We start from the raw sequence: 24,977 nt of genomic DNA on the forward strand, positions 1-24,977 counted from the left end.
CCACAATTTGGAGAAAAAACTCCAATATAACACGTGAAAGGAGTGAAGCTCCTTCACCCACGTGAAAGAGCCAAGTCTCTTCATAAGTGATGTCCAAAAATAAACTTTATTCAATCTTTTTTCTTTCCTCATGTCATTACACTATATAAAGAACCAAAACCTAAGAATAGCAACCCTAAATACTTGCCTAACCATTGTTCTCAATCTTCTAACTAAAGCACCATAAATAAAAAGTAGAACATGACTAAAATATTCCTAAAATAGTAATCCTATAATATATCTATACCATATCCGTAAAATGCCTATAACTTAGCCAAATCAAGTCCAAATTGCATAATTTTGGGCTCCTTAGATAGGTAATTGAAAACCTTTCTAAAAACACCAAAATCATGCCAAAAGAACAAGATTTGATGCCTTAAAAAAATACTACAAATAAAACGACTAAATAGAAAATAAAAATAAAAGACTTGTTCAACACCACGAGTTCTGCATCAACAAGGCAACATGCTTGATCCATCACCTGAAGCTGAATAGCTATTTTCATCCTAGAGTCGTGCCAAGTTGCAAACTTCAGGGAGAGTAGCTATTTTCATCTTTTGTACACCATCCCACACCTCATCCTTGAGACCACTAATGAAAACTTTAATAAGGTAGGATTCAGATAACCCTTTTACCTTGTTGGACAACACCTGGAATTCCTTTTGATATTTCAAACCGTGAAAACTTGGCGTAGCTTAGATAATCGACTTGCATAATTTTTCGTTATGTGCAAGACCTAATCGGGCATCCATTACCCCCACCATGTCTAATCGCTATACCATTGGCACCATTCAGTGCATGACTTTTCATATTAAGAGCCCCACGATTAACCATTGCTCTGTCGGTACCTCACGGTACCCAAAATAATGCTTGGCTTTGAGGATCCATCCGTTTGGATGTGTCCCATCAGAGTGAGGAAAATCCAAGCGCATAGACAGACCTGAAGGACTGCCCATTGCCTCCAAGTGAGCTGCTACCCGAGGGGCACTGCCGGGAACGTGAGAGCGGCCGATAGATCCTTTCGGGTCCTTGGGTGCCGATTGTAGAGCATTTAGCTTCTCCAGAATTTCCACCAACCCCATGACTATATGTCATTTCTTTGAGCGCTTGCTAAGCAACTTGCGGATTCCGCACCCAATCATCCATTTAATTCAATCTTGTCCCCTCTGCCATTGGACCACTCTGCTTTGATACCACTTGTTATGAACCCGAATCATTTCGCAACAAATTTGATCTTCTTAGAGGGAAGATCGGCCTCTTAATCCAGTTCAAGGGAAGGAGCGGTCCTCCTTTGTGCACAAAAAGACAAATTCTAGAAATAAATTATTCATTGATCTAAGAGAGGTTGCGTACAAGTTATTTATGGAAAACTCCTAATCTAGATAATCCTTATCTCTAAGACTCCTCCACATCCCAAACAACTATAGAGCAATTCCTACTAATTAATAAAAATATAAACTAATTTATTCCAATCCAAGTGGGACCCATATAAGCACGTAACCGTTTGTTTGTTAAAACTCCTTGTGGACCTTGCCAATGGGGAATGCATAATACGTTGACACACACACTCTCTCTCTCTCTCACCCTAAAAAAACGACTTTAAGAGACTTTGTTTCTTTTTTTAATGGTGGAAAATTTATAAAAGAGGCCAATGTAATACAAGCAAACTGACTGAGTAGGTCGTAATGAGGATGCAACTTAACACAAAGAAGCCCCTTTCAAAGACGGAGGCAATCCAAAATCTCCATGCCATCTCTTTGAGCCCCCGCTCTAGCAAGACTATCCGTCTCGCTATTAGCCAACCTTATGACGTGTTGAAAAGAAATATCAAAAGCCGCCACCCGATCCAAAATCTCCTCAATAAAGTGGGCAAATCTCCAAGGGTGAGGGTTTCTACCCTCCAACCATCTTATGACATTGCATGAATCACCTTCCACTATTAAGCTCTTCATTTCTCTCCTCTCAATCAACTTAATGCCTTGGAGAATCAGCCACACTTCGGCCTTATTGGAATATGTGATTCCAATAGGTCCCGAAAGAGACCATCTAGTGAACCCCCACTTGTCCCTTAAGAGACCTCTGGACCGGAGTTTCCAAAACTAGATCCATCAAAATTAAGTTATAATTTCCCCTTAGGATGAGGGTTCCAGCTTGGAGTATGCCTTTGCTCCCTAGCATCGCACACCTCTTGCCATCCTCTCCACAAGTTAAAGAATTTTCAAACAGTGTCAGGAGAATGTGGAACTTTTTTTCTAACTGCTTGCTTTGAGAATCTTCCTGTACGATTCACTATAATGTCAATGCCACTACAAATCATAGAATTTTGACTTGTCCTGTATAATGGTTGAGAGAGAGAGAGAGGTCACACAGTAGGTTAGAAGAACTTTACCACAGTTCTTCGAGCAGAGAGATTTTAGACATGGTAATTGGCTTTCATTGATCTAGCAGAACCATCACTATCACTAGTTCAACACATCGCCTCTAGTCCAATTCTGATTAAATGATCCCAACCGTTGATCAATCCATCACCCAAAAAAGACATCTTTTCAGTATCCAGACTAGTGGCTCGCCCTATGATGGCCCATAGAATCAGATCAACGGTCTAGATCAGCATCAGATTTACGGTACCAATCACCAATCTCCCATGCCACATTTGCGTATTGAAGTGAACTTGTAATCCTGTTTTATCTCAATATAAGTAATCTTTCATTAGAAAAAATAATACCATTCTTTCCAAGAAATCAAAACTAAAAATTTGAGTCAGGCAGATGAGTTCCATGCAATCATTCATGTCATTAAAATATATGTATAAAGAAAAAATAAGTTGTCATACAAGTATTTTCAAAAAAAGACATCCCCAGCTCCTCCACTCTACTCTTCTTCTCTCCCACCTCTTGGACAATATCAGCATTTTATTTACATACTTGAACAAATCAAAATTATCACAAAATTTTAGGTTCCAGCCAGGGTCCCTAGATAAATTCCAGGTTTCAAATACTAGAACAAATCAAAGCTTGCAAAATGTTGAATTATACAATTGTGGGTTCCATGGATTTCTTATAATTAGGATATGCTATTTTGGGGTCAATCTGTAAGGATCTGTAGGGATAGGAGCATGAAGGTGTGGTCCATTCACATTAAACTGAAGAAGGGGCAGAAGAATACACAAGAACATCCCATAAATGGCGGAAGTTTGTCCGGTTCTGTTCTACTCAGCTCTGCTCTTCCATTCAAACATACTGCCTATGGTTGAAATATACATAAAAATAAAACCAACAGTTAAAAAAGACTATTTACAACTGCATCCAATTCCTAGGTCTTGCTACTGGATCACACTTGTACTGACTTTTGGACGGACGTCAATTCTTCGAGCTCTTTCACGATTTGGTTGACAGCATGAAGGGTCATTTTCTTCACCTGTTCCAACATGAACAAATTCATTCAAGAGAAGCACCAACAAAACGAGAAAGCTTTAACAAGGGCTCTATCTCTCATGGGTTTGTGTTTGCTGTTTGTGAACAAGTGTGGCTATTATCAGTTGACAATAGCTTTTAGCTGCACCACCCAGGATATAGAAGCTCTTGGGTTCACAAGAACACCAATTGATGTAGAAAACAAGTCCATTGGCATATAGAAACATTTTTCAATAGATGATTTACCTCCAATTTGTCTTCATTTGTCTTGTGATTCTTTGGAAGTCGCCGGAGCTCCTCTGTCAAACGGATGCACTCATGAACATTTTCAGGTGAGACGAAGTCAAGTGCAACCTTGGTACATGACTGTAGAAGAGAGGAGAAACAAAAGTGTAAGAAGGTAAATGCCGTATAATTTCAAAAGTCAAAACCATGATATCATCCTCTAGCACAACATTCTCACAATTCATTGGCACACGAAATGGTTCATCAGTTGGAAGATAATGTTCAACACATACAGAGATTATTTTGTTTATTACTCTATTTTCCTTTCAAATAAAAAAAATAAAACTAATTTAGCGACGTAAAATTTCGTCTCTTAACACATACCTTGAGATTTCTAACTTGATGCGGACATCCGGCAGGAATAAAGACAGCCTCTCCAAGCTTTTGTTCAAATGTCCAGGGTTCAACTCCTACAGAAAGTAAAAACCCAAGGATCTAATCAGAACTGCATGTTGCTTGAATATTCAAAAATTCTAATCATTGCGAAGTGTTGTACTAACCGAATTCCTCCTTGAGCTTCCTTTTATGCTCCAAATTTAAATAGAAAGTTTGGTCATGAATGGGATGAACAACCTGATCGCAAATGTTGAACAGTAATTTTAGATCACCATGTAATAATTGACACGTATAAAGCTATGATCTTTGGAGATAGAATCGGGTGTGTTAAGTGTTGACATGCATATGAGGTAATTGACACAGAGACAACTCAGATTCAGGAACGGGGATACGCCAGTACACACGCACGTAAAATTACTGATTAACAATCTTAAATAGCAAAAAAACAAATGTGGTGTTCATTTAACAACCTAAGAAATCTAAAGATTAAGCAAGCAGATACAAGTGTTTTATTTTAATAATAGAACAAATACTTGACACGGTACAAAAATCTGTCAACACGCCCACATTAAGTTGACACTTATAACAGTATGTTTATGTGTGGCGCGTTGACAGGTGTGTCACCCATAAGTTCAAAGTTCCAGGTAACCAATTGTTGGTATAAAGTGTTGCGCAGCATTTATATTTTGTAAGTAGCCCATTACCTGCTCAACAGGAGAACAATGGATATGCCTAAATTCCCTCGAGTGCTTTCTAAGGTAAGCCTGTAGCTTAGATACATCTTGTCTCCGGAAAATGTCCCACAAAGCACCACCAGTTTCATCAGTTTCAACTTCTGACGGAATGCCAGAAACATCAATTTCTTGCTTCTGACCATCAATTAAAACCTCACGTGCACAATTTTCAGCCAAGACATGTGATTCACTCTCATCCAGCTCTCCCATGGATTTCCCAGCAGGCAGTGGTTTGAAATGCTTCTCATTGACATTTACATGATCAATTTGAATTGCATCAAACTGTTCCCTTTCATCTTGAGCCTTGTGCCTCTTTTTCAAACGTTTTATCACAGATTGCTGTTGGCGAGTAAGTACCACTTCTGTGGTGTGTGTCAAAACATTCACCTGAGTAGAAAAAAATACCAAGAATATGAATTGCAGGGATATCCCACCCAAAATTGAGAGAATCATCAAGGTAAGATTATGATTGTGTCACTTTAAAACCATGGTTCTGACAGATACATTGATGCAAGACATGACCTAGTCAAAGCAAATCTTACTAGAAGATTTTCATCTTAAAGAAGATGCTTATTCTGAGAAATTATATGATGAAGGGCCGTATAAACACGTACCCATCATCCCATCCTTGATATTTGATCCAACAGCAACTCTGAGCTGCTTTTGGATCAAATATCAAGGGTGGTACTCCTATCATGCCACCTTTATGTGTTTACACGGCCTTTCATCGTATAATTTCTCACTTATACTTTTTTTTTTTTTGAAAAACAATTTCTAGCTTATGCTAAACAATATTTTTTCTGACATTAATTTGTAACATATGTTGAAAAGCTCATGAAGCTCAAAGAAGGATTATCAGTGTTCAGCCAGAGGTAACCACAGCCAATGGAGATCTCAATAAAAGATCTGAGCTAAATTAGAGCTTATTGAAAGGGAGAAGATGATGAAGCCTTTCCCTAGGATCCAAAATTATTTGGACAATAAGTTACATTCAGGCACAAGGCAACAAAACCATGTTTTACAAACCAAGCTTCCTAAAATTGTTGCAAAGTGAAATAATTTCAGAACAAAGATAAACAACATACAAAATTCGAATTTCAATAAAAGTGGGACTTATATAAAGTTATCAGATATCAGAACCAACAGCATAAAGCACGTCAGTCAAAATTATACAATTCAATTAAGACATACCGCATCTGACATATCGCAGTGAAGCTTGGTCACAGAATCCCCCCTGCCGAGCTCTTGAGCAATCCCATAAGCAATGTATGTTTTGGGGCCCATGTCCGGCTTCAAGATTTCCGTTGGCATCTTAACCGCAAGATTAAGAAGACCAGATTGAGGATCAGTATATTCTTGAAATGGCAATGCGCTGACGAATTCATCACCATGGCGGGGCAAGCGCTCCTCAAAGAGATTAGATGGGGGCCAGTCCTTCAGTTTGAGCATCTCGGGCCATAGATTTTTATATGCTCGTCCCTCCAGATATCCTTTGAAAAATTGGTGAGCATTAATCTCAACCTGAAGTGTATTAGCAAAGATTTGATCAGTGTAAATATAACTTTTTATGCAGAACACAAAACCATGTACAAAACAAATGCAAGCACAAAACTGCCCATTGAGATTCCAGAAAATTCACGCAAAGCAAAAATTGAGAGAAGAAAACTATCAATCACTGAGGTCTTGAGCAATGGTTCATGGGTCCTGTGAGAAAGAAACTCCATGCATAAAACTAATAGAGCAGAAATAATATGTGCAGAACTATTTGGACGTACTTGAAGCAGACCCAAATGTACACCTTATGTATACCTTTCATGGAAGGAACTCCCCACACCCATGATGGATTCTCTTACAACATGTAACCACACAATCAACAGATTCCAGACTATCTAGCACACTGCCTTTCTATTCACTCTCCTGATATTAGTGATAATGGCATGGCAAGAGCTTAGAAGCAGAAAGCTTCCTCATGGGTGCCGCTCCCATGTCAAAACCGAGATTCAGCGCTCCTTACGACGAATACCGCTCCCATGGCGTTCCCGAAGAGACGGGAACCGCTTCCATAGGGCTCCCAACCTGCTCCTATTACACCATCAGTCTCATTATCACCAACTTCCTTGTATCAAACTTCTCCTACTCTTCAAAGTACTTTATTGGAGCAAGCACAAAGGCATCTTCACAAGGAAAGAGGGCACAAAAATGAAGATGGTTCGAAATTACTACTTTTTGATGTACTTAAAATTTGAAACATGTATTTGAAGATAGTTAGAAATTACTATTTTTTGATGTACTTGAATTTTGAAAAACATATAAAGAAAAGATTATATAAACGCTCCCACGGCTCTCTCAACCTTAGACTCTTCTTGACTCCCTTACTTCCCTGCACCCGCTTCTTGCTTCTAAGGGCAAGAGGGTGCAAGACCAGGCATATATATAGAAAGCTTTGCACCCTCCACCAAGTTCTCACCTATAAAACTAGGATCAAGGCATGGGGATCCAAATCTCATACAAAAACATTAGATCTAGAATGCCATGATGGCATATAATAGACCTAGAGGAAATTATATTACAGATCTATAGAAAACAATCTAATCTAATCATGCAGTAAATCTAGAATACAAAAGAAGGATAAAACTTACCTCGGTCAGTCATGGCGGCTCATTGATCTGGTTTGGATCTTCTATTGCCAATCTGGATGACCTGATCTCCGATTGGGAAGATCTCCTTATAGTCAGTAGATGGCAGCAGAGACCAACCCAAACTCTAACAAATTAATTAACTACTAGTCCTGACGTAGTTAAACTTCAGGCTACACTACACATCCATGTCTTAATAGGACAAGATGAACCCATTACCCTTATACCCCTTATTGACCACTTTGGTCAACGTGTGAATCCGGTAATTTCACAATTAATCTCATTCATCAATCTAGACCGTTGATCTAAGATCAATGATTGCCCACCTTAAGGTCTTACATTCTCCTGCTTGGGCAAACATTAATCATAAGATTAACCTTAACGCATATCTAGATCGGATAAACATTATAGCCAAATAAAATTAATGTGAATAGCGTCTCATAATTAAGATCCTAATAACGAACTATAGAGGTCAATACTCCTATCAAACAGTGTGCGACCTAGTATGATCATAATTATTAGTAATCTCATTCACAATTATCACCAATAAACACCGAACATGTAGTATGGAAATAACGTACTTTATGTGACCGTTTACGCTAAGTCCATTATTGGTCAACCGTTATCGTTTCTCACGAAAGCCTTTATGTTTCTCACTTGAACCTTAATGTGACCATTAACCGTCATGCTTAAGAATAATCTTAAATCTCTTTCTGCTTCTCACTTGAAGCCTTTCATGTGACTATTAACCGTCACGCTTAAGTACAATCTCAAGTCTCTTTATGCTTCACCTGAAGCCCATAATGTGACTATTAAGAATAGGGCTACGCTAAATATCCACATCTTAATAGGATAAGATGAACTGATTACCCTTACACCCCTTATTGATCACTCTGGTCAATAGGTAAATCCAGTAATTTCACACTTAATCTCATTCATCAATCTAGACCGTTGATCTAAGATCAATGATTGCCGACATAAAGTCTTATATTCTCCCACTTGGGCAAACATTAATCATAAGATTAACCTTAACACGTATCAAGATTGGATAATCATTATGGCCAAATAAGATTAAAATGAGCAACATGTCATAATCAAGATCATAATAACAAATCATAGAGGTCAATACTCCTATCATATGGCGTGCGACCTAGTATGATCACAATTATTAGTAATCTTATCAACAATGATCCCCAACAAAAATGGAACGAGTAGCATGGAAATAACGTACTTTAAGTTATCGTTTACGCTAAGTCCAATATTGGTAAACCTTTATCGTTTCTCACGAAACCCTTTATGTTTCTCATTTGAAGCCCTTAATGTGACCATTAACCGTCCATACTTGAGAACAATTTTAAGTCCTTTTCTGCTTCTCACCGGGAGCCCTTAATGTGACTATTAACTGTCATGCTTAAGAATATTCTTAAGTCTCTTTATGCTTCACCTGAAGCCCATAATGGGACTATAAACCGTCATGCTTAAGAATAATCTCAAGTCACTTTATGGTTCTCACATGAAGCTCATAATGTGACTATTAACCGTCATGCTTAAGAATAATCTCAAGTCACTTTATGCTTCTCACATGAAGCTCATAATGTGACTATTAACCGGCATGCTTAAGAATAATCTCAAGTCTCTTTATGCTTCTCACTTGAAGCCCCTTATCAATAGTCATGCTTAATGAAATTTTTAAGTCTTTTTATTTCATGAATATTCACATAATTATATGACGATACACATATCCTTAATCAAGACATAATTATCATATAATAACACATATTCTTGACTGATAGTAGTAATTTTATTTGTTAATAATCTAGATGGTAAGAGAGAGAGAGAGAGAGAGAGAGAGAGAGAGAGATGGAGGAGAAGCGTGAGTGGGAGAGAACGATCTGATGTTCTCTCCCCTCATATATATATATATATATATATATAGCAGAAGAGAAGAGAGAATTATTTGAATTTCTCTCAAAATTCTATGAGAATTACGCATCACTTTTTTTGACTTTTTTTAACAAAGGCACCCATTCAACCCACATATTTTCAATCCTACCCCCTCCTTTATGCTTTTTAACAAAGGCACCCATTAAAGCCACATAATTTCAATCCTACCCCCCCTCCTTTATGCTTTTTTAATTATGGAAACCTCTATAGATTGGAGGGCTAGGATCAGCCTATGGAATGATTTTACGGGCACAACCTATTGATGTTGTGTTCCATCACATGGACAGTTTGGATCAACCTATGATGTGGTCTGTACAGTTCTTTGTCGGCCCGTGCACCGCACGGGGTTTTTTACTAGTGTGTGTGTGTGTGTGTGTGTGTGTGTGTGTGTGTGTGTGTATATATATATATGAGGAAAGTTTTTCTAGTCGGCCGACTAGAGAAGCTTCTCTAGTCCGCCGACCAAAAACACAGTGGGCCCATGTTGTTTGGATGATCCAAAGCATTCATTTGATGGGCTCTATCATAGATAGGGTGTGCCCAAAAAATCAGCTCCATAGGATCATCCTAGCCCTTCAATTTGTGGAGGTTAAAAACATAGTGACCCACGTTGTTTTGATGATCCTAAGCATTCATTTGATGGGCCCTGACATAGATAGGATGTGCCTAAAAAACATCTCCATAGGATCATCCTAACCCTTCGATTTATGGAGGTTAAAATCGACGCGTATAAACTCCACAAATCTGTCCATTTTTAACCTCCACAAATCAAAGGTTTAGGATGATCCTATGTAGCTGATTTTTTGGGCACACCCGATCTATGCCAGGGCCTATCAAATGAATGTTTTGGATTATCCAAATAATGTGGGCACACTGTGTTTTTTGGTCGGCGAACTAGAAAAAATTTCCTCACATATATATATATATATATATATATATATATATATATATATATATATATATATATATAGAGAGAGAGAGAGAGAGAGAGGAAAGGATTGTACGCTCGAGTGCCAAATCACATGGATCCACAAATCTGCCCATTTTGCCCTCCAGTTTTGGAGGGGTTAGGATGATTCAATGGAGCTGATTTTTGGTACACACCCTATCTATGATGGGGCCTTGCAAATGAATGGTTTACATGACCACAAAAAATGTGGGATCCATGTGATTTGGCACTCGAGCGTACCTAAGGTTAGGTACACTCGAGCGTACCATCATTTTCCTTATATATATAACACGATGAGAAAATAAAGTATGTGCAGCTGCACAGATAAGCTATCTGTGCATGGGATCTAAAGCATGGGGGGGGGGGGGGGGGGGCACATTTTTTGGGGGATCCAAAGCATTCATTTTGGTACACACCCTTCCATGGATAGGGTGTGTATATAGGATCATCCTAACCCAATCAAAGTTGACCCCCAAAAAATGAACCAATAGGGATGTCTTTGGATCCCATGCACAGATAGCTAGCTGCACATACTTTATTTTTTCATATATATATATATATATATATATAGCAAAAGAAAAAAGGAGAGAATTTTGTCCATTTAACACGTCAATTGGATGATTTTTACCGTTTTTTTGCCCTCCCCACATATATGTACATACTATCTATGTGAGGGTAAAAAAGGTATGAATGTTCGGAATTATTTGCAAAATCTATGGCATTAACACCTCCCACCTCGCTGGTAATTTCGAATCTTGATTTTGCTAGCCACCTTCTCCAAAAGCTATGTCTCGTCCATCCTTTGCAATTGTATGTATTCAGAGATTTGTCTTATTAGATGTGATGAAAAATTGCACGGAAATACTATTTCTTGAAAGGTTGCTAGCAATAATATGTAAAGAAAGAAGCTAGCAATAATAATCATTACGTAGTAAAGTTTGGGAGGAAAATTACGAACAACGGGTACCTGGAAATTATGGACAACGGGTACCTGACAATTACGGAAAAAACTACAAAGAAGAGGTATCAAAATATGACAATTACGAAAAACTACTTTTCCTTATTAATTTTTTGAAGATATTACGAATTCCGCACACCTGTAAAAATATTTACAAATTCCGGGCACCATCAGACGAACAACAGATTATGGAAACCTCTATAGATTGGAGGGCTAGGATCAGCCAATAGAAATGATTTTACGGGCACAACCTATTGATGTTGTGTTCTATCACATGGACGGTTTGGATCAACCTATGATGTGGTCCGTACAGTTCTTTGTCGGCCAGTGCATCGCACGGGGTTTTTTGCTAGTGTGTGTGTATATATATATATATATATATGAGGAAAAGGAGTGTGCGGTTGAGCGCACCTAAGCTTAGGTGCGGTCGAGGGCCTAAACACATGGGTCCCACATTTTTTGTGTTGATCAAAACTATTCATTTGCAAGGCCCCATCATAGATAGGGTGTGTACAAAAAATCAAGTCCACTGGATCATCCTAACCCCTCCAAAAGTGGACGGCAAAAATGGGCAGATTTGTGGCAAACGGTGTCTGTCCATTTTGACCTCCACAAATGGATGGGTTAGGATGATCCTATGGAGCTGATTTTTTGTACATGCCCCATCTATGTAAGGGCCTTTCAAATGAATGCTCTGGATCATCCTAACAAAGTGGGCCCACATGAGTTTGGGGCCCTCGACCGAACCTAAGCTTGGTGCGGTCGACCGCACAATCTTATTCCTCTATATATATATATATATATATATATATATATATATATATATATATATATATATATATATAGAGAGAGAGAGAGAGAGAGAGAGAGGAAAATGATTGTGAGCTTGAAGCTCATATAGCTTATATGAGCTTGAGGGCCTAAACACATGGGTCCCACATTTTTTGTGTTGATCAAAACTATTCATTTGCAAGGCCCCATCATAGATAGGGTGTGTACAAAAAATCAAGTCCACTGGATCATCCTAACCCCTCGAAAAGCGAAGGGCAAAAATTGGCAGATTTGTGGCAAACGGTGTCTGTCCATTTTGACATCCACTTTTGGATGGGTTAGGATGATCCAATGGAGCTGATTTTTTGTACACACCCTATCTATGTAAGGGCCTGTCAAATGAATGCTTTGGATCATCATAACAATGTGGGCCCACATGTATTTGGCCCTCAAGCTCATATAAGCTATATGAGCATCAAGCTCACAATCATTTTCCTCATATATATATATATATATATATATATATATATATATGAGAAAACGGTTTCTACACACAAGTGTAGATAAGTTATCTACACACTCGCTTAAAATACAGTGGAGGGCATATTGTTTGGGTGATCCAAACCATTCATTTGATTGGCCCTCACATAGATAGTGTGTCCACAAAAAATCAGCTCCATAGGATCATCCCAACCCTACGATTTGTGGAGGTAAAATGGACGTGTATAAACCTTCACAGATCTGTCCATTTTGTGCCTCCACGGTTCGAAGGGTTGGGATGATCCTATGAAGCTGATTTTTTGGGCACACCCTATCTATGTGAGGGCCCATCAAATGAATGCTTTGGATCACCCAAACAATGTGGGACCCCACTGTATTTTAAGCTAGTGTGTAGATAACTTATCTACACTTGTGTGTAGAAACCGTTCTCTCTCTCTCTATATATATATATATAGAAAACGGATTCTACACACAAGTGTAGATAAGTTATCTACACACTAGCTTAAAATACAGTGGGGGCCCACATTATTTGGGTGATCCAAACCATTCATTTGATTGGCCCTCACATAGATAGGGTGTGCTCAAAAAATCAGCTTCATAGGATCATCCTAACCCTTCAAGCCGTGGAGGCAAAAAATGGACAGATTTGTGAAGGGTTTATACACGTCCATTTTACCTCCACAAATTGTAGGGTTAGGATGATCCTATGGAGCTGATTTTTTGTGGACACCCTATCTATGTGAGGGCCAATCAAATGAATGGTTTGGATCACCCAAACAATATGCCCTCCACTATATCTTAAGCTAGTGTAGATAACTTATCTACACTTGTGTGTAGAAACCGTTTTCTCATATATATTACACAATGACAAAAATACGCTTAATGCGTCTAACACTCCCCCTCAAGCTGAAATGTATATATCATACATTCCTAGCTTGTTACAAGAATCCTTCGACTTAGCACACCCTATAACGGCTTGGTAAACATGTCTGCAAGCTGATCTGCAGATCAAGTAAACACTGTGCGAATTTCACCTCTCTGAATCCGATGACGAATGAAGTGACAATCTACCTCAATATGCTTGGTTCGCTCATGGAATACCGGTAGGGGTGTAAACGAGCCAAGCCGAGCCGAGCCGAGCCGAGCTTGGCTCAAAAGCTCGGCTCGGGCTCGGTCGGGCTCGGCCAGGCTCGCGAGCCTTACCGAGCTCGGGTTATATTCAATTCACACCCCTCATCTTCCCTGGACAGCCCTATCTAGTGTAATTTGACTACCTTTTTTACACTATGGGGGTGGTCCAAGTAACAAATGGGGTTCCAAAAAATGAAGTGACATATTTTGCCTCCTCCTTTCACTCCATGGACAACCCTTTTAGTGTATATATTAATATATAATATATATATTTAAATATATTAATTCTTAACGAGCCGAGCCGAGCCTGGCCTAAATCGGGCTCGGCTCGTTAAGCTTAACGAGCCTGGAGAGCCGGCTCGGCTCGGCTCGTTAAGGATTCGAGCCGAGCTTTTTTCGAGCGGAGCTCGAGCGAGCTTCCAAGCCCGAGCCAAAATTGACACCCTTAAATACCGGCTTTATTACAATATGAATTGCAGCCTTATTGTCACAATACAACCGTGCTGGAGATGTTGATGAGAACCCAATTTCTAACAAGAAGGAGCGAAGCCAGATTAGCTCCCCGCTCATATAGGACATAGTCCCATACTGAAATGACCCAAACTTACTGTAATTCTATGGCCCTTTTCACCCACATTGTTAACTACAAATAGGGAATGCACATTCACACACACATTTCAACAAACACCTTAAGTGCACCAACTCATAGGGGACTGTTTTGTAATTCTTTTTCTGTCAAACGCCAATAATGGCTTTACACAAGAGAATTAAAGCTATGCTCTCATAATATGGAAGATTGGGAAGGTTCCAATCACCAATTACAAACTGGCAAACAAAAAAACAACATTGGTATTGGAATGGAGGTTGAAGATGGGAAGCTTGGTTGGGCATTCTCTTCAATGGCTGTGGAAGATGGAGATTTCCAAGGGCACACTACCTGCTGGAAGGAAGAGGGAAGATAGATGGGGTGCTCACTGCATTGGCCAGTTGGGAGGCTCACTGTCTTCAAAACTGATTGGCTTCACTAGCCAAGGAGGGAAACTTGTATTTGTTAAATCTTTTTTTTTTTAATATCATTCCACATTCCATATTTAAAAACCAAAGGGTTGGGTGCCAAGACCAATTCTGTTTAAGGCAAAATCAGCCCCAAGATGCCCATCTCATAGCCTTCTTTAAAGGCCTTCCCCAATTCAATCGTTGAGTGCATATAAAGAGTGGGAGGGTGCTCATATCATTTCTGCCCCCTTAGCAAATAGTTCACAATATGGCCACCCAATGACCCATTTTACTATTAGATGGCCTCACGGTCAATGCCCAAACACAAAAGAAAGCCCCACATGGCCCTAACCCACAAAATTAGGCACCATAGCCTATGCTCCTAGAAGGGGATATGACATATACTTAGCCTTTGCACTTGACTTAGAAACATCTTGCTTTTTACTTCTCCATGACACCAAATTACCTCCTACAAACATGCAATATCCAGTCGTTGATCTTCTGTCTGCAGAAGATCCCACCCATTCATGTACATATTTTCTAAAACATAGGCCTTTACCTGAAGAACCGTTCAAATATTTGATAATCTGAATGACAGCCGCCCAGTGAGAAGTACGTGGAGCACTCATAAAACGACTAACCATACCAACTGCAAATGATATGTCTGGCCTGGTGACAGTCAAATGGATCAACTTACCAACTAATCTTCTGTATTGAACAGGATCACTTAACAACTCACCCTGATCAGGAAGAAGTTAAACATTTTGATCCATAGGAGTAGTTGCAGGTTTTACCCCCATTGATCCAGTCTCTAAAATGTCTAAACATATTTCCTTTGTGACAAAGAAAGGCCAAGACGTGAACGAGCTATTTCAATACCGAGTAAGTACCTGAGTTGACCCAAATCTTTAGTGGAAAATTCCTTTTGAAGAAAGGATTTCAAATTTTGTATCCCGGACCTGTCATCTCCTGTGATGGCTATCATCAACATACACTATTAGAAGGATATATCCAGTTGCAGACTTGTGGCTAAACACGGAATGATCAACCACACATTGTTTCAACCCAAAACGCAAAATTGCAGTGCTGAACTTTCCAAACCAAGCCCTCCGTGATTGCTTCAAACCATAAATCGCCTTCTGAAGACGGTATACTGAGGAACACATCTCCCCCTAAGCAACATACCGAAGAGGTTGCTCCATATAAACCTCCTCAAAAAGATCGTCATGAAGAAAGACATTCTTGACATCAAGCTGATATAAAGGCCAACCACGATTAACTGCCAGAGAGATGAATACGTGAACTGATGGAATTTTAGCAACAGGTGAAAAAAGTCTCCTGATAGTCAACACCAAACGTTTGAGTGTACCCCTTAGCAACAAGGCGGCTTTTACACGCTCAACGGACCCATCTGGAAGATACTTGATGGTAAAAACCCAACGACAGCCAATAGTTTGAGCAACAGAAGGGAGAGGAACCAACTACCACGTTTTATTTGAGTGAAGTGCAACAATCTGAGCATCCATAGCAGCCCTCCATCCAGGATGATTTAAAGCATCTGTAAAAGACTAAGGCAAAGCAATCGAAGACATGCTCAAAACAAATGATCGAAAAGATGGTAAGAGATGCTCATAAGAAACAAAATTAGAAATAGGATGAGCAACAATACGAGATCTAGTACGAGATGCAATAGGGGAATCATGAGGAGGGGAACAAATACCTGAAGGCGGACAATCCGACTGTGGAAGAGGATCAGTAGGTGGAGATGGTGATTCAGTCGTAAAAAGAACAACCTGGCGAGGTCCCCGAGTATAGGTTTTTAGTTCAGAATCCTTAGAATCCACAGTAGGACCCGTGGCACAGTCTGGGATAGCCAGAGGGGCTGGCAGAGGAGGACCCATCACTGTAGGAACTGGCAGGATAGGTATGTCAATATGTAATGGAAGACCTGAATCAGACAAATAAGGCTGGTCCTCAAAGAATGTGACATCGACAGAGATATATGTCTTTCTAGGTGAGGACTATAACATTTATAAGCTTTCTGGGTACGAGAGTAACACAAGAAAATGCACTTCTCTGCCCTAGGGTCCAATTTGTCAAGTCCTGTAGACAAATTATGAATAAATCATGTGCATCCAAAGACGCGTGGCACTAGTGGAAATGGATCGCCTAGAGGGTACAAGACAAAAAAAGGTGTTTGCCCAGATAAAATTGAAGAAGGAAGACGATTACCTAGGAAGCATGCTGTGAGGACTGCAGCACCCCAATGAATCTTAGGAACCTTCATCTGAAACATAAGTGTTCGGGTCATATCCAACAAATAACGAATTTTTCTTCCAGCAACACCATTCTGTTGCGACGTGTGTGCACAAGACGATTGATGAATAATACCGCGAGAGGAAAGAAAATCATGAAAGCCATTAGCCACAGAAAATATTCCTTACCATTATCAATACGCAAACAATTAATAAAACATTTAAACTGATTTGCTACCTCAAAATAAAAAAGACGAAATGCATTAAACACTTGAGATCTATCTTTAAGTAAAAACAACCACGAGGCCCTCGAATAATCATCAACAAATATGATAAAATATTTATATCTATATAATGAAGTAGTTCTAGCTGGGCCCCAAACTTCAGAATGTATAAGCTCAAACGGACGAGACACCCTACTACTAACTCGAGAAGGGAAGGACACACGATGGTGTTTCCCTAACTCACACGACTCGCAATGAAAAAAACAGGAACAGGATCTGAAACAAAAGAAGACTTTCTAAACATATCCGCATGTGGATGTCCCAAACGACAAAGCCACTGATAGGTATCCACAGAAGTAGGAAGAGCTACACTGGCACTAGCCTGGTCAAGGTAGTAAAGACCATCAATTTCACGACCCAAGCCAATCTTCGTCCCAGTCTTCATGTCCTGAAAAACACGGTAAGAAGAAAAAAGAAAACAGAACAACTTAGAGATTTCGTTAATTGGCTAACAGATAACAAGTTAACAGGAAAAGACAGGACATACAAAACAGAAGACAATTGAAGACCCGTGGAGATGGAGACTACACCCATGCCAGAAACAGGGGATGTAGTCCCATCAGCCAATGTAACAGTACGAGGACCTTAGTTATAAATTCCGTTCCGGTCGCCGTTCCGTTTTGGCTACTGGAAGGGAACGTTCCGGTGTTCCGGCCGTTTCGTTCAGCGTTCCGGTCGAAACTTTTCGTTCCGGTTGAAAAAAATAGTTAAAAATATGAAAAAAATCCTAAAAAATTAGAAATTGTTAGAAAAATATAAGAAACACTTAAATGAACTAAAAGACATATTTATTACTTAAAAACCAAAGTTTAATAACAAAAAGACGAAAAATGCCCTCCTAACAACTACAAAACGGTCACAAAATGAGGGCAAATGTGTAAAATACACTCCCCAACAGCCATAAATGAATTTATGTAATTTTTTGGATTTTATTTTTATTTTTTTTCCGAATTTTTTTGGAAAAAGACGAAAAATGCCCTCCTAACAACTATAAAACGGTCATAAAACGAGGGCAAATCTATAAATACACTCCCCAACGGCCTTAATGGCATTTTTGTAAATTTTTTGAATTTTTTTTTATTTTTTTTGAATTTTTCCGCATTTCCGGCCGGAACAGTGAATTCCGGCCATTCCGGCCGGAATTCCGACCGGAATGACCGGAACGGACTGGAATTCCGGCCGGAACGGAAAATATGCCCATTCCGTTCCGGAATCCGGTCCGTTCCGGCCGGAACGGAACGGAATTTATATCTATGACAAGGACACATTGAAGGAAATGACTAGAAAGAAGAAAGAATGTTAGGATTACCAGTCATATGATGGGATGCTTCTGAATCAATGAACCATGATCCAGAAGAGGTACCAGAGAGAAAACGTGACGGGCTAACTTGATTGGCAAACATGGCAGCTAGTTGCTTCCCTTTGTCTCTGAGGCGCACAAGTTCATCATATTCTACACGAGGTACTACCATAGTATCAGGGGTCATATAGGGAGAAACAGAGGCAAATAGACTATCAGAAACAGCAGCAGAAGCACTCGCAGGTCTATAGGGACGAAGCGCAGAATGTAAATCATAGCAATACTCAACACTATGGCCATCCATACGACAATGTGTGCAAAAATGGGACCCTCAGCTGCGACCACCACCATCTTGACCTCCACCTGGCTCACGGCCACCCCCACGGCCAAACCGACTACTCCCACAACCACGATCAGCTCCAACATAAGTCACATGAGCAGACCCATCCACCACTGGGTCACCAGGCGGAACCACACGCATACGCTGAACCACAATTTGAGCACCAGAAGGGACAGGAACCAACTACCACATTTTATTTGAGTGAAGTGCAGCCATCTCAGCATCCATAGCAGCGCTCCATCAAAGATGATTTTAAGCATCTATAACAGACTGAGGCAAAGCAATCGAAGACATGCTATGAAACCATGTTAACTTACCAACTTCTCCAAAAGCTTAAGCTGTTGGAGAAAGGCGTTTTTTATCTTTTATACTTTAACACTCCCCGGCACGTGTGGCCCACTTGGCAAACACGTGGCACATGTGGTCCCACTTTGGGCCGACCATCGCATGTGGATTTTTGCTATCCGAGAGGTTTGAACTCGAGACCTTTGGCTCTGATACCAAGTTAATAATCAACATGGTGAGAGAGAGAGAGAGAGTGAGATAGAGAGAATAAGGAGAGAGATGGAGGGGAAGGCGTGAGTGGGAAAGAACGATCGGCTGTTCTCTCCCCTCGTACGATATATATATATATATATATATATATATATATATATATTACACAATGACAAAAATACCCTTTATGCGTCTAACATTATTAAACTAAAACAGCTACACTCAACGCCATTAAAAAAAAACAGCTACACTCCAATTAACCTTACGAGTTGCCTGTCCCTAGAGTGGAATGAAGCCTATATCTAGCTCTTGAATAAGCTCCATCTAACCTTGAGGCATATATTGATCAATCAAATGAGGTACATACAATCTAAATCCAAAACTCACTGTTTTGATGACTGTTTGAAATCATAAATTGACATCTTTAATTTACAAACCATGAGCAATCAATGCTATAATGATCCCAATGGAGTCTCAAAGATTATACACTTCCACTAATATCTGCATCCTTAATAAGTTATCTCACTTTGTTTCTATAACCCTGGTGACGTTATCTCAACTTTAAAGACATTTAAGCCATCATATCTCATATTGACATGGCATTCGTTCGTTTGGGAAGGTTAAAATGGAAAGAAAATAGTCGATTCAAGCTCATGAAGGATTTTAAGAAGGTTTTAGGAATGAATAGAATTCTTAAAAGTGTGAAAATTGACTACATAGCACAAGACACTATGATCCAAAATAGGCATTCAGTCAAAATTTTAAAAATTATCTACTAACAAATGTAATATGAACAAATCTAGAATGGTCAATGCGTCGAAGAGAAATTTCCAAAATTCAAAAAATGTCTACAAACAAATGTGATCAGAACAAATCTAGAATGGTAAATGTGTCGAAGAGAAGTTTCCATTCGAACAAGTATGCCAACATCTAGTATTGTCGGACAAGACATTGGTTACAAATGAGAGGCAAATGAATAGAAAAGGTTGAACAAAGCCTCTTATTCATGCTCAGATGTTTGAATGACACCTTAGTTATCAATTTTGTTCCGATGATTGTTCTGTTTCCATCTTGGATTTGAACATTCTACTATTCCGGTCATTTTGGTGTTCTAAAAAAAAAATACAGCACTTTTTTTTGAACAAAAAATTGTTCAAAAAAAATGGCAAGAAAACAGTTGTATTCAAGCTCGGGTAAGATTTTAAGAGGATATAGGAATGACTAGAATTCTCAAAAGTGTGAAAATTGGGGTGTGTGTGTGTGTGTGTGTCCGGAACAGAGCGAAAGAGAACAAAAATCTAGGCAGACAGTTCCGCTCTATTCTGTGTTCCGTTTTCCTTTCCAGAACAGGATCTTTTGGCCATTCTCAACAAAACGAAACAGATTGATGACTATGAATGCGACACACAGTGAAACAGCAAAAGTAGATATCTATTTCAGTCCATGTCTTCCATTTGAGACTACGTAATATAGACCGGTCACAGGACAACAATTATCTACAAAGAAGAACCAATGTATGTTGGAAACATCATTGATTAGTTTCTATAGTAAAAAAAAAGAAGTAAAGATTCTTCAATTTCACATACTTGTATATATTCTCAGGAAGCAAATCTAGGTAATCAGGTGTACCTCCCATGATAAATTTGTCCAGTTTAACAGACCCAAGCAAATGGTACATAACCAAACATTATATGGTAATGGTCTATATAAACATGCTGTCAACAATCATGCAAAGAGAATTAGAGAACTGACCTCACAAGAAACTAGGCAATCAATGGCCTTCACTTTTGACAGCTTAGAAAAATCCTTGGAATTCCTCTTTCCACGTAGTGCACGCCACATAACCATCGGCTCCCAGCTCAAGCCGGATGTATGTTTGAGCACATTACGTACAATCACAGGCTCACCTTTGATCCAATGGCTTTGGAAATGCTCTAGGCCATCTTCTTGAATGTCTATAGAAGTCGGACAATACAAGTAGTTGTCGTGTGAACCTTCCCTAGAAGCTGCTTGAATTGACTTCATAGCACCCGGATGAAAACAGCGGCACGGGGCAGAAGCATCATGCACTTGTAGAGCTCCATATCTTCCGGCTATTTCCTCTGCCTTCACTTCCAAATCTGAAACCCAGTTTTCTGGAAAGATGTGTTTCAGCTCCAGAAGGTGATCACCACAGCCACCCATTGCCCTTGTGGGACAGGGAATGCTGCCATCACTATTTGCTTGCCATTCATTCAAAGACACACGATGAACCGTAGAGCTCGGCTTCACACATACATCCACCGCCCCCTTTTCGCCCATAGTTTCTTGAAGGGGCTCTCCACCATGTGCATAAGATTTCCCTCTAAAGGGAAAATGCCAAACTATCTCTGCACCACCTCCTTGTAGGTTATTCTCACGAATCTCTCGACAACAACTAAGGCAGAGATCGTACGAACAATTCGGACAGCTTCTATGTAGATTAGCAATTGAGGTACTGCAATTGTTACTGTTCCAAAACAGCATGCCAATGCAGGAGAAATAAGAGGAATATATATCTGGAAAGCACAAAATGAATTTAACTAAAACTACTACATAAACAAAGAGGAACCTACCAGAACATGCGCTCATCATCAAAACAGACCGCCCGCTGTATATTCATTTCTGACAATGATGATAATCCTATTCAAATTTGAGCAGAACATCAGTCCACCCAAAAGGATATAGAAACACGAGCTATGAATCACAAAACAATGTCCAAAGAAACCCATTTGTCGATACCTTGAATTTTAGCCTCTGCCTCCAATTCCACCGTTTCTTCTTGACGTATTTGTTTCAGAAAAGGAAGAAGGAAGCCTAACATGTAACTGGCGTGCCGGATTTTTTCAACTTTGCTCACCTCCATGGGCGGATTCTGCAGCAAAAGAATAGCTCAGACGATTCCTATAAAACTAATAACTTGATTTCAATTCCAGCAGAAAAATCAACTAAAACCAAACCTTAGCATGTGCATTCCTTAGCAAGCATGCCTTGCAATTGCAATTCCCACAACAGACGGGGCAAGCTTCTGCAGTCTCTGCCTCTGACATCTGTGGATACCTATGACAATTTCCCCATTCCCAAACAAAATATCAAAAACCATTAAAAGAGAAATCAAACCCAAATTAGAACCAAACCTTAACTAAACAGGCATAATTACAAAACAATGCATTAAAGAACTAGGGAAATCTACCATTTAAACCCAAATTAGAACCAAACCTTAGCCAAACAGACATGATTACAAAACAATGTAGTAAAGAATTAGGACAGAAATCTACCATTTAAACCCGAATTAGAACCAAAACTTAACACAATGTAGTAAAGAACTAGGGAAATCTACCATTAAGCCCAAATTAGAACCAAACCTTAACTAAACAGACATGATTACAAAACAATGTACTAAAGAATTAGGAAACAAATCTACCATTTAAACCCAAATTAGAACCAAACCGTAAATAAACAGACATGATTACAAAACAATGTAGTAAAGAACTAGGACAAAAATCTACCATTTAAACCCAAATTAGAACCAAAACTTAACACAGTGTAGTAAAGAACTAGGACAAAAATCTACCATTTAAACCCAAATTAGAACCAAAACTTAACACAATGTAGTAAAGAACTAGGACAAAAATCTACCATTTAAACCCAAATTAGAACCAAAGCTAAACACAATGTAGTAAAGAACTAGGACAAAAATCTACCATTTAAACCCAAATTAGAACCAAAACTTAACACAATGTAGTAAAGAACTAGGACAAAAATCTACCATTTAAACCCAAATTAGAACCAAAACTAAACACGATGTAGTAAAGAACTAGGACAAAAATCTACCATTTAAACCCAAATTAGAACCAAAACTTAACACGATGTAGTAAAGAACTAGGACAAAAATCTACCATTTAAACCCAAATTATAACCAAAACTTAACACAATGTAGTAAAGAACTAGGAAAATCTACCATTTAAACCCAAATTAGAGCCAAACCTTAACTAAACAGACATGATTACAAAACAATGTAGTAAAGAATTAGGAAACAAATCTACCATTTAAACCCAAATTAGAACCAAACCGTAAATAAACATACATGATTACAAAACAATGTAGTAAAGAATTAGGACAAAAATCTACCATTTAAACCCGAATTAGAACCAAAACTTAACACAATGTAGTAAAGAACTAGGACAAAAATCTACCATTTAAACCCAAATTAGAACCAAAACTTAACTAAACAGGCATGATTACATGACAATGTAGAAAGAATAAGGGCAATATATCACTTAAAGCCTAATTAGAACCAGGCATGATTAAAAGACAATGTAGTAAATAATTAGGGCAATAAAAAATCTACCATTTACTTATGCATCTCAAACAATATCGTCGACTCTTGCACTTAATACACCTGATAACAGTTCCACAGTCGCTTTGCTTACACTGGTGGCACATCTTGCTGTCTTCTCCTCTCCTCCGCCTAAAACCCTAAAACCAGACAAAAAAAAACAAGAATCAGAACAAAAATAATCCTAATATTTAAACAAATAAAACAAAAAAAGAAAAATAACAGCTACCTCCTTTTTGATAAAAACACCCTCCTCGCTACCTCCATCAGAAACTGTAATCGAAGAAGAAGGAGAAGATAAACAAATCACATTCTCCTCATTGTTATTGTTTCCGTCCGATAACTCTCCGCCGGAGACTATTTTCTCCGGCCGCCGGAGTTTCTTTTCCGAGGGAAAAAACGAGAGATTCTGTTTTTCTATTAATAACAGATTTTTGATACTCCGTTGCTTTCTCTTACCAGGCCTCGGAATCCATTCCACGTCATCATTGTCTTCTTCACTTTCTCTCTCACTTTCATTGCCGGAAAATCTTTTCCGTTGTTTTTTCCGGCGAGTTTTTCTTTCTTCTGGAATATCAGTGATCGCTCTTTTCTCCATGTAAATCACCATGGAATATACAGAGGTTGAAACTGGAAACTTGAAAGACGAGGATTTTTGTTATTTTTTTTTAAAGTGTTTTGGACAAATCTCTCTCTTAAAAGAGAAGATTTTGTTTCCTTTTTTGGCGCACTCGGTTTCCATTTTAAGTACGTTTTTCCGCGGAAACTTCATTTAGATTGAGTTGCTAAAATGAAGGTAAGGTAAATCCTAACGTTCAATGTTGGTCCCACATTGGTACATTTTTTTCAGAATCGGAACCGTTGATCTTCTAGAATTTTATCCGAAAGATTAAGAGATACAATAATCAACGGTTAAGATTCTGTCAGAGAAACCCTAGATAAAACCCTGAAAATAAAAAGGCTAATATCATCCGTTTGAGGCAGAAAAATAAAAACTCCGGATCGACGATCTAATCAACGGATCAGATTATGTCCACGTGGAACACAATGTGCCACAGGTGATTAGTAGGAAAGTGCCTCCGAGCCACCGTATTTTTAGCACTTACTAACTATAATAGGCACTGGCTAACTGATTGATCCCCTTAAAAGATGGGCAATGATAAGTTATGATAAATTCGCACCCACGATAAGATAATTCACACCCCTTTACGTGATTTGACGTTAAATAAGTTATACTCTGCCACATACCCTTA

General features: G+C 39.0%; 1 protein-coding gene across 1 annotated transcript; it reads right to left on the reverse strand.

Moving 5' to 3' along the window:
* Positions 1-2,812: 2,812 nt before the first annotated feature.
* LOC143879856 (lysine-specific demethylase JMJ26-like) lies at positions 2,813-24,422 on the reverse strand. Its single transcript, XM_077382505.1, has 12 exons — positions 23,954-24,422; positions 23,737-23,864; positions 22,346-22,445; positions 22,128-22,260; positions 21,962-22,028; positions 21,120-21,855; positions 5,999-6,328; positions 4,778-5,194; positions 4,238-4,310; positions 4,062-4,147; positions 3,699-3,818; positions 2,813-3,456 (listed from the first exon to the last, which is right to left on the reverse strand). The coding sequence occupies exons 1-12, from the start codon at positions 24,332-24,334 to the stop codon at positions 3,370-3,372; spliced, it is 2,658 nt and encodes an 885-aa protein (XP_077238620.1). The 5' UTR covers positions 24,335-24,422; the 3' UTR covers positions 2,813-3,369.
* Positions 24,423-24,977: the final 555 nt, after the last annotated feature.

The sequence above is a fragment of the Tasmannia lanceolata genome, unplaced genomic scaffold (assembly GCF_043159265.1).
Source record: "Tasmannia lanceolata isolate RefF3 unplaced genomic scaffold, GAP_Taslan_0.1 ptg000006l, whole genome shotgun sequence".
In the NCBI taxonomy this organism is placed as follows: domain Eukaryota; kingdom Viridiplantae; phylum Streptophyta; class Magnoliopsida; order Canellales; family Winteraceae; genus Tasmannia; species Tasmannia lanceolata.

What these genes read in the sequence shown, in the direction of transcription:
- LOC143879856 (XM_077382505.1), bottom strand. Translation starts at nt 24,334, where the DNA reads ATGGTGATTTACATGGAGAAAAGAGCGATCACTGATATTCCAGAAGAA. An exon ending in GTGTTTTTATCAAAAAGGAG is followed by an intron (nt 23,865 to 23,953) that starts GTAGCTGTTATT and finishes GTCTGGTTTTAG; the next exon opens with GGTTTTAGGCGGAGGAGAGG. An exon ending in TTGAGATGCATAAGTAAATG is followed by an intron (nt 22,446 to 23,736) that starts GTAGATTTTTTA and finishes AAATTGTCATAG; the next exon opens with GTATCCACAGATGTCAGAGG.